The 10000-nt window shown below is 36.7% G+C and overlaps 1 protein-coding gene and 1 long non-coding RNA gene across 4 annotated transcripts in view; both read right to left on the reverse strand.

Annotated features, from left to right (window-relative positions):
* LOC146873049 (uncharacterized) overlaps positions 1 to 10000 on the reverse strand; it is a 287739-nt gene that overhangs the window by 132949 nt on the left and 144790 nt on the right. The window lies entirely within an intron of this gene.
* Positions 1 to 10000, reverse strand: part of LOC118445817 (homeobox protein abdominal-A homolog) — a 35863-nt gene that overhangs the window by 24662 nt on the left and 1201 nt on the right. For both annotated transcript variants that reach the window (XM_035875753.2, XM_085656704.1), the window contains exons 1-2: positions 9521 to 10000; positions 7213 to 7245 (exon numbers count right to left, since the gene is read on the reverse strand). The exon at positions 9521 to 10000 is cut by the window's right edge. In XM_035875753.2, the coding sequence (XP_035731646.1) occupies positions 7213 to 7245; positions 9521 to 10000 (513 nt within the window). The remainder of the gene's footprint in view (positions 1 to 7212; positions 7246 to 9520) is intronic.

Raw genomic sequence — 10000 nt, forward strand, 5'->3', positions numbered from 1 at the left:
ACGAGCAAAAGCCTCCTTATATGGAATTCAGTGCGATGAAATGAGAAAAAAAAAAAAAAAGAAAAAAGGAAAAAAAAGGAAAGAAGAAAAAACAGAAAGAAAGAGAGAGAGAGAGAGAGAGAGAGAGAGAGAGAGAGACAAAGAGAGAGAAAACGCCGATTCCGGGATAAAAGTGATGGTATAATTGCGATAAATTATACTATCCGGCAATAATTAGCAGAGTATGCTGGCAAACAGATGGGAGGCTTTTAAACGTCCATACATTTCGATATTTCAAACCTTTTTGCGATCGTCGAGAACCATCGTATATCTATATACACTTATCTACTATATTCTATGTATTTGCGTATATTATATGTGCGCTTAGCCAAGCTCCCTTGGTAATCAGTTCATTAAGGTTAATGGCTGCCTTTCTAAATTAGAACGCGAACGACCGCAGAGTCTTTGCAAAGATCGCACGTGCTTCCTGCAACTAGAACAAAAGATTAAACCACCAAAGTCTACCTTCTCTGAGAACACTGATAAACATAAAAAAAAAAAAAGAGAAAGAGAGAGAGAGAGAGAAAAAGGAGCACGTCCATCGAAATACCCTTTCTGTCCTATCTAACTACTCTCCCAAAAAAGACTTCGCTCTTTTACGATGAAGCGGTCAAACTTTACGTTTTATCGAAGTACTTTTGCGATACGCTTCGATCGGTTAAGAGCATACCACTACGTCGTCGGTGGTAATTATGAAATTTCTTTTTGTTTAAAACAAAAAAAAAAAAAATTTCCACGATTCCTTTACTTACTTTAACATACTTTTTATCGTATTCTATTCTTTTCCTTTTTTTTTTTTTTTTTTTTTTTTTTAAAACGACCACAAAATCGTGCCACGTCGTTAAGCCAACCATTTATGTTGTTTTTCCACTACATTGTCGCGTTAAAATATATCAAGAGATATAGTATGAATTTATCATTGTGTGGCGATAAAAAGAAAGAAAAAACAAGAAAAGAAAAAGGAAAAAAAAAGAAAAAAAAAATAACGACCAAAAAAAAAAGATAAAGAAAGAAAGAAAGAAAAAAAAAGAATAAAATAGAAGTAAAAAAGAAAAAAGGAAAAATGAAAAAAAAAAAACAAAAAAAAAAGAGAAAGAATCGGAGCCAGGAGCCATGCGTTTTGTTTATACGGCAATGAAACGATACGACGGCATTAATAGAAATTTACGAGGATATCGGAAAATCTGGCACGTCGTAAAAACTCAAACGATTACTTCCGATGAATGACGACGTTTTTCTCGTTCTCTCTATCTCTCTCTTTCTCTATCTTTCTCCTTTTTATTAATTTCATACGTTTTGATATAGACTGCTTTCGACTTATAACATCGTCTGTAAACGTATACGCATCAAGACGAATTTATTTGAATATACGGTGAAATATTTTTCTTTTTCAAGGAATCTACTAATCATTTATGGCTTAAAGATAAGCTAAACGTTACGAGCATGATGCAAAACGTACTTGAGAAATTATATATTTAAAGTGTAACGACATGAGAATCGTTAAAACAATTATATGAGTAATAGCTCTATTTGCGTTTTTATAGTATAATGATATCGCAAAAAAAAGTTGTTCTTCGAAAAATTGTCATCTCATCGAATCGAACGAGGAATTCGTATAACAAAAAAAAAAAGAAAAAAGAAAAAAAGAAAAAAAAGTTTTCCATGTTATATGGTAATATTCGCTTATTTATAATATTTTTAATACTTTATTTTTTTTCTTCTTAGTTTTTTTTTTTCATTGACATTAATAATATGATAATTATTCTGGGAATGATCATAAAATAAATATAACAGTGCGAATACCTTTTTTAAGATTCGATCGAGTCTATCGAGCAAAAATTTATTTTTTTCTTTTTCTTTTTGTCTTTTTTCTCTTTTCTTTTTTTTTTTTTTTTTTGATTTTCGTCAGAGATACGGCAAAAGAAGCCTTTACTTTCACTTTGTGTTAGAGCAGTAAAAAAAAAAGTATCGGTCATTTACGCACGCCAATCGGTCGATCCTTGTCGATCAGGTAAACTTTACTTTCTACTATTTGGAATTGCCCATGACGAGAATCGTGACAAAAAGGGTATTGGTGAAAGTTCGGTAAAAAAAAGTAGCTATCCCTTAAAAGAATCAAGATTTTTCCCGTGAAGGGGTGCGTAGCTTTTTACTTCGCTGTTGGCATCGAAATGACGGAGAGAGAAGGAAAGAAAGAAAGAAAGAAAAAAGGAAGAAAGGAAGAGAAAGAGAGAGAGAGAGAGAGAGAGAGAAATGAAAGTATTTGAAAAAAGAAAGAAAAAAAAAAAAGAAAAAAAGAAAGTTTCGTAGTTTCATCGAAGCATCTTCCTATTAGAGTTCGCCCATTAGAGTTCTAAACCATTGTTAAAAGTGAGAAAGGGATGAAAGTGAAAATGAAATTTCGCGGAGATATAATAATTATAGGAAATGAAAATGTAATAATAAAATTGTGATGTATCCGAAGGAAATACGAGGAGGAGAACTTTTTAAGTGGATGAACGAGTCCCCAAGCGTCATTTTGTAATTTTATCGACGAAACTCCGAGTTGCAGTTGCACGTGTAGTTGCACCATTCCTACGAATGCTCTATACAAATGTCCAAGATATGTCTCTCTTGACCGTTTGCATACATGCATATTATCGTTATGCAGGTAAAGAACATTGGTTGCATACTTATGCGAACATCTCACTAAAACTTTTTCGAGGATTCTATCGTCGCGAATGATACGTGCCTCGAAGTGAAACGATTCCTTGTTGGAATTACCATGACCCTGAGAAACATATCGATATGATGACATCTGAGTTTCGCATTAGCTCGTGTTAAATGTTAAATATGTATTATTAAATATATGAATGAAACAGCAATATGTTTCTTTACCTTTCGTGTAATAATTTACAAGTCAAGATAAACGTGTTCGAACATAACTATGTATATTTTTAAAGATACACATATTACCATAGATAAAGATTAAAAGGATGTTGAGTGCATTTTGAAAGAAAAAAAAAAGAAAAAAAAAAGAAAAAAAAATAATTAATGGCGAATTTTAATTTAAATTTCACTGTTTCAAACATTTGTCACGTCACGATTTTGTCGTATCACGTACAAAAAAAAAATAAAAAATAAAAAAAAAATCGATCCTCAATATAACAGTAAGAAATTGTTATAGAGTTTTGTATCCGTCGGCAAGTATAGGAAAGAGTTCAAAGTGAAATAGGTAGCGCTCCCTTAAATTCGCACTTACGTCCATTAATATCGCATTTCGGGAATTACAGGAGCCCCGGTTCTCCTCGTATTGGAGCACAAATGCGAAGCGATAAAATGTATAGAGGATCTGCGATCGGTTGGGCACGTGATTCTCAACGATAGCAGATGCTTCCTACGTAAAAGGAAGGTACGAGATTCAGGAGCCCGGTTTAAGGTAGAAAAGATAAAAGTAAGGCGGCCTTTCGAGGAGGTGCAGGAAAGTGTAAACGTACGGTGACGTTTAGAATCGACCGGTCGTCCTGGGGATTTGACTGGTATGATGCTTTCGGCACGCGACAAAACGGGGTACGCGCTGCGCCGTATGACCATAAAATAAACGTTTGGGGTGGCGCAGGCGGAGGCCAAAGCTAGCAGCGCATAAACACTTATATAACGGCAATTAAACTGCTTTTAAGGCCCATAAAACTGCAGTTTCAATAATCTCTGTGACAACACGATTCTCTCTCTCTCTCTCTCTCTCTCTCTGTCTCTCTCTCACTCTCTATCTTTTTCTCTGTCTCTCTTTCTGACCTGCCTCTTCTTCCCTACATCTCTTCGTGTCTCTTCACGAACCCGTTCGCTACTTTTTGGTCACATCTCGTCTATCCTTTTCTCACCCTCCATCATCTTCTCGTTCTTTTAGATACTCAACGATTTTCTTTCGTAAGTTAGATCAAGCTCGTCCTTTCTCTCTTTCTCTTTCTCTCTCTCTCTCTCTCTCTTTCTCTTTCTCTCTTGAAAAGAAAAAAAAAAAAAAAAAAAAAGAAAAACGAAAATAAAAAGAAAAAAAAATAGGAAAAAGGTAGAATTCTTGCGAGGAATCGAGAAAGAAGGCGTCGACGGTCGAAACGATTGTAAAACTCGCTTTCATGAGTTCAGGATTGTCGTACTTTTTACCCCGAGAGGGTAGAACCCGGGGGTTGCTGGTCACGGGGTAGTAACGGATATCACGCGATAGTAACGGAACGCGTGTACGTACGTCTAGTTGGATTTCGGTGTGTACAGAGGAGGTTAGCGCGAGATAATGTATAATTTATAATCAGGCCGAAGCTGCGTCGTTCTACGAGCTGAATCCTCCGCCCCGAGAGCCGGCAACCCCTCATTAGCATTCGATGATGGCTGCCGCGTCCTGCAGCGTCGGTATTATCCCATTTCATCGTCCCTGCTTGTTCCTCCCCTACCTGGACCTCTTCTCCACCTTTCCCATTCTCCACCATCACCCCTTCTCTCTCTCTCTCTCTCTCTCTCTCTCTCTCTTTTCCTCCTCCATAGTCACTTTTAGCGCCGTCGCTTCGACTTCGTTTCTCCCTCTTTCTTTCTATTTCTTTCGCACGGTCTCTCTCTCTCTCTCTCTCTCTCTCTCTCTCTCTCTCTTTCCCTCTCTCTATCTTTTTCTCCCTCTCTCTCTCTCTCTCTCTCTCTCTCTCTCTTTCTTACTCTTTTTCTGCATCCAGGAGCCATCGAATATTCCCTCAAAAAGTATGACACCTATCGCAATTTCGTTCAAAGTACGCTTCGTGGGACGAATTCCAGATAGATGGACCATCTTTCTCGGTTCGTACGTGCGCAGAACGAAACTTTTTCTTGGTTATAACTTGCCATCAATGATACTCCAATTTCTCAGGGACCGGTTAGAAAATTGTTTCCTTATGATAGATCTATATGACCGATCGATAATTAAACGCTACAGGATATATATGAAATTTTCTAAATACATAATATATTGTATAGTTTTGTTAGATACATCTTCGTTAATATTTTTATTAATTATCATTTACATTTAGATTTAAATTTAATTGATAGGTAATTGAATGATTAATTATTATTATTAATTGGTCGACGGAAGGAGGAATGAATTGAAGCATTTTAAAAGTGGCAAACCTTAAAAATTCTCAAGAGTCTGTAATGTAATAATCGTTGTAATTCGATTACGTTCTTTCAACGACTATAAAGAAGTCAGATTGTAGAGTTTTCGCATTGCGGCCTCGTTGTAACGACTAACGAAGATCGGGTTCGCTCCATAAAAGTGTAAAGGATGATAGGTAATGATTTTATGAGCACGATCTACGCCCACTCCTCGTCACGCCGTCATCGTTTCCCTCTTCTTCTTTCTTTCCTCTCTTTAACAGTCTACTCGACCCTAAGCTTGGCTCGAGTAATATAAATGCATCGTTGAAAGCTAGTGAAACGGACTCATGAGATTTCCACTTTACAATTTTTTCACTCTTCTTTCATAAACGTTTTATGTAGATAGGTAACATCTAGAATAGATTTCTTTTCTCGAGAATAATAAATAATTTTCGATGAACCGGAACGATTTTTTTTTTTTTTAATTTTCAACGAATCGCATGTGTGTATCTAATTTTATTAATTGTAATAAAAATTTATAACATCAACCATCTAATATATTACGATAATAATAGTTTACATTTCATTATTAAAGAAATAATGATAACCTAATCTTTGAGAAAGGAAAGAAATTGCGAATTCAACAGAGCGTATATATCCAACATATGTACATACGTACGTACACACGTATACATACATACATACATACATATATACATATATAGATACGTGCATATATAACTCGGTCGGTGTTAGCTTTGGTGATCTTGTAAATATTATCGAGCACGAGAGAAAAATATCGGCTAAGCCTTTCTCGTCCGACAGGAACGATAGGCTTGACCATGGCTTCAGAATCCGGGTGTACGAGGTCCGTTTGAAATTATTAACCGGCAAGCGTAAACAAACCGAGATAATAAAATAAAAAGTGTTTGAAGTTTTAATTTTATCTAATCGCTATTTACTACGCCATTGTACAGCCGTAAGTGGCTCTATAAAAGATAGGCGCCGGATTATTCGCCAGCAACATTATCACGGTGACGACAGGTGTAGTTGGCCGTATACATGTCCTTCTTGCATGCGCAAGTATCATAAATGAATAGGATACAACTTCGCGCGTGCGGCCGGTAGTACGACTCACGTGAACGTTCCCAAACCATGACCTTGCTCTTGACGCGCTCAAAAGATCCCACGTATATTACATAGTGGCTACGTAGGCGTACCTTTTCGTTTCTCGAAAGATTAGACGTTTCAAATCTAAGTCGCTAAATATTCAATCACTTATTATATCTTTCCTATCGTTGATCCTTTACTATTCGGATTAATAACAAAACAATACGTTATAAAGAATTTTACGAGAACGACACAATCGTAATATAATCGTACCATCGAGACAATTTATTTTTCTTTTTCTTTTTCTTTTTCTTCTTTTTTTCCTTTTTCTTTCTTTTTTTTTTTTTTTATTTTTTCTCTAACAATAATAAATACCTATTGTATCAATAACATTCATCGTAGAACTTTGCACTCGAAAAAGGGGAGAAAAAAGAATGGTTTGTAATCTAAGTTTCGAAAGAAACTATAAGGAGAGACGGGGGGAGGGAGGAGGATGGGGGGGGAGGGGAAACCTCCCTGTGAATAGAAATCGGCGAAGAAAAATATGGTTACCATATGTAGCTGTATGAGGGCGTCCTACGCAAGGAAGAAACACGAATCCTTTTATACGCGACTCCTCGTAAGGTTTCCCCCCCTAATAACGATATCGTTTGAGAACCCTTTTGTCGCGTATTTCCGACGTATGTATATACATATACATATACATATACATATATATATATATATGTGTATATGTGTATATATAGATATACGTATATGCACGTAAGGTAAGATATGTAAGTATTTACGTACTTAGATATATGTGTAGGAACGTAAGTACTATGTATTACTTTATTGAAACCCGGTAGCTTTTGCGAATATATTTTTAGCGGAATCTCCTCGGTCGTATAACGTACTACGTTATGATTCTAATTAACGAGAGAAATGCGGAATAAATATGAGCGATCTTACGATAAAAAGAGTTTTACTCACCGCATACGACTCTGTCAAAGGGGCTCATCCAATCTGCAAAACAAGAAAAATGTCATTATAGAGACGTACTCGAGGGTCATGAGCGTCCGCTGATTAAAAGACTCGACGTCCTTGTAAATTATATTACGATATTTTCATCGGGCGACAACGTTCCCAAGACAGTCTGCGAATGCATGACGTCTTCGAGTAAGAAAGAGAAAGAAAAAGAGAAAGAGAAACGAAGCTAAACCAAGTCAAGGTTTCTTTCTTTGTAAAAAAAAAAGAAAAAAAAAAAGAAAAAAGAAAAAAGAAGAGAGAGAGAGAGAGAGAAAGAGAGTGATTTTACGTTCGTCGAACTTTTTAGCGGATGCTCGCGTTTGCAAGATACGAACTTAAGTAGATATATACAACGTTGAGAGTTAAGAGACTTAAGCCGACAGAGAAACGCAAAGCGAAAGAGAAAGACGAATAAAGAGAAAGAGAAAGAGAGAGAGAGAGAGAGAGAGAGAGAGAGGGATGGAGAGAGGGATGGAGAGAGGGAGGAAGGGAGGGAGGGAGAAGCGAGCAAGAAGGGGGTCCGACGTTTCATGCGTTTCGCCGCTCCAACAAGATGCAATTAGAAAGTTAGGAAACTCTTAGCAGTGAGACGCACAAAGCTCGCAATAATTTCAACCGGCGGGGAGGATTAAAGGAAGGATCGGCACCGCTAAAGCACATCTCTCGTAATCCTTTTTGTCTCCCGATTCAATTTAAGCCGCGCCGGATTACGCCCCCGGCGACGACATTTTTTTCCGCATCGTTCTTTCCCTTGTTGTTTCTATTTCTCGTTCTGCATTCTACTATCCGATGGAATTAATAATTCAACAAGTTTTTTTTTTTATTTTTTTTTTATTTATATCGTCGAATCATCATCGATCTTTAATGATCAATCGATCTAATTTAATCAGATTTTTTCGTAATGTTTTTATATAAGTATTTATATAAGTATTTGAATTGATAAGATTAACGTTTTATAATAGATAACGAGAAAATACTAATTATTGCCAATTGAAAAATTAAAATATATCGTTTAATTTAATCACGTGAATATTTAAATTAGAAAGACTATTGATCGCAAAATACTTAATAAATTTGAAATATATACCGCGTCTTTATTTTATTTATGTAAAACTATTAAAAAAAGGAATATTAATTTATTAACATTACATTGTCATCAAGGCGTCGTTATTTTATTATTACTAAGTCTATATTCTGCAATCTAATAACCATCAGTTTAGTCAACGATCATTAATCGTTTGTCACGAAATGAATGATTGAACGGATATATTTAATGATCGAAAAAAACGAAAGCTAAGAGGTTAGCATTAAATCGTTATATTATTATAAGACAGCAATAGGAAACAGGCTTAAATAATTTACATATCCGATGATTACGTCTTAATCGAGGCACCTACTTATGTTTAATGATATCCCGTTTTAATTGCTCGAAATTACGTTACGGAATTACCATTAGTCTTTTTACAAATACAAGTATGGAAATAATTCGATATACCTGAAGGATGCATAATTTTTGAATAATAAATAAAAAATTACAAATATTCGCGACTTCGTGAACCCGAAGTTGTATTTATCGCGATTGAGAATCTATATTTATAAATTTAACGAATAGGCAAAAATATTTTTAATGAATATTTAACAAAATAATGCCATAACATTTGATCTTAGGATCGATCGAATTACATGAAAGAATATTTCAATAATTTCGTAGGTATGTCGGTGCAAATAAATTTTTTTCTGTAAAGTTCTCGAATACTTTTACTAAAAATGTTTATCGCTTTAAGAGAATGTTCGAAGAACGACGATAGATATAAAAAAAAAATAAGGAACGGAGTATTTCTTCGTTCGCGAATTCACTTAAATGCGCACGCTCGAATAACATTAGCAACGAGAGAAACACGACGATAAGACGACATCGATACTTTGTTTTGGGTTAATAAATTAACAAGGAAGAATCGTCGAAGGTAGTACATGGACAATGCATTATGTACGACACGAAAGAATTTCGCGTTAAACAATGGAAGTTATTACTTCGTCGTGAGGTGGAATTTACGATGTTTAATTGCGAAGAAACAAAGAGATAAAAGTGTAGCGAGACGAAGCCAGTTTTGAAATGTAAAACATCGTGAGGTTGGGTAATGATTGATATCATTGAATATTGATCGACGACTTTATAGATGTATGGGTACGTTTAAAAATGAATTTGGTAAGATTACAAAGAAGCGTGATAGAAAAAGATAGAAGTGAATGGTTTTGTATAATCGGTACTCACCTGTAATGGACATCCAAGGGTAGCGAGGAATGTCCGAAATACCAGGTTGACCAGTGGTAGGCTGCTGGCAGGAGGTAAGAGGATCGACGACGGCCGAGGCCGCGGCGGCCTGATGATAGAACTGTGCCGCCGCGGCCATAGATGCGGAAGCGGCCGATACGGCGGAGGAAGCCGAGGCGGAAGAGACGAGGCTACCAGGGGTAGCACCGTTTTGATGATGATGGCCGAGGGTATAGTTGACCATAGGGTCGGCCGAAGTTGGTGCGACATTTCCAGCAAGGCTGGCGGTGTATCGGCAAGATTTGTCACCGGCTGTCGCGGCGTCGACGGCCGCTGCCGCGGCAAGGGCAGCGCTGGAGGCTGCGGCCGCGCTCGAGCCAAATCCAGGAACCATGCTGGAGGTCGCACCGAACGCGGCCGCCGCGACCGCTTGTTGTTGCTGATGATGATGATGCGCGGCCGCGGCCGAAACGTAAGGAT

This window comes from Vespa mandarinia, chromosome 4, assembly GCF_050613455.1.
Source record: "Vespa mandarinia isolate Hongniang chromosome 4, ASM5061345v1, whole genome shotgun sequence".
Taxonomy (NCBI): Eukaryota; Metazoa; Arthropoda; class Insecta; order Hymenoptera; family Vespidae; genus Vespa; species Vespa mandarinia.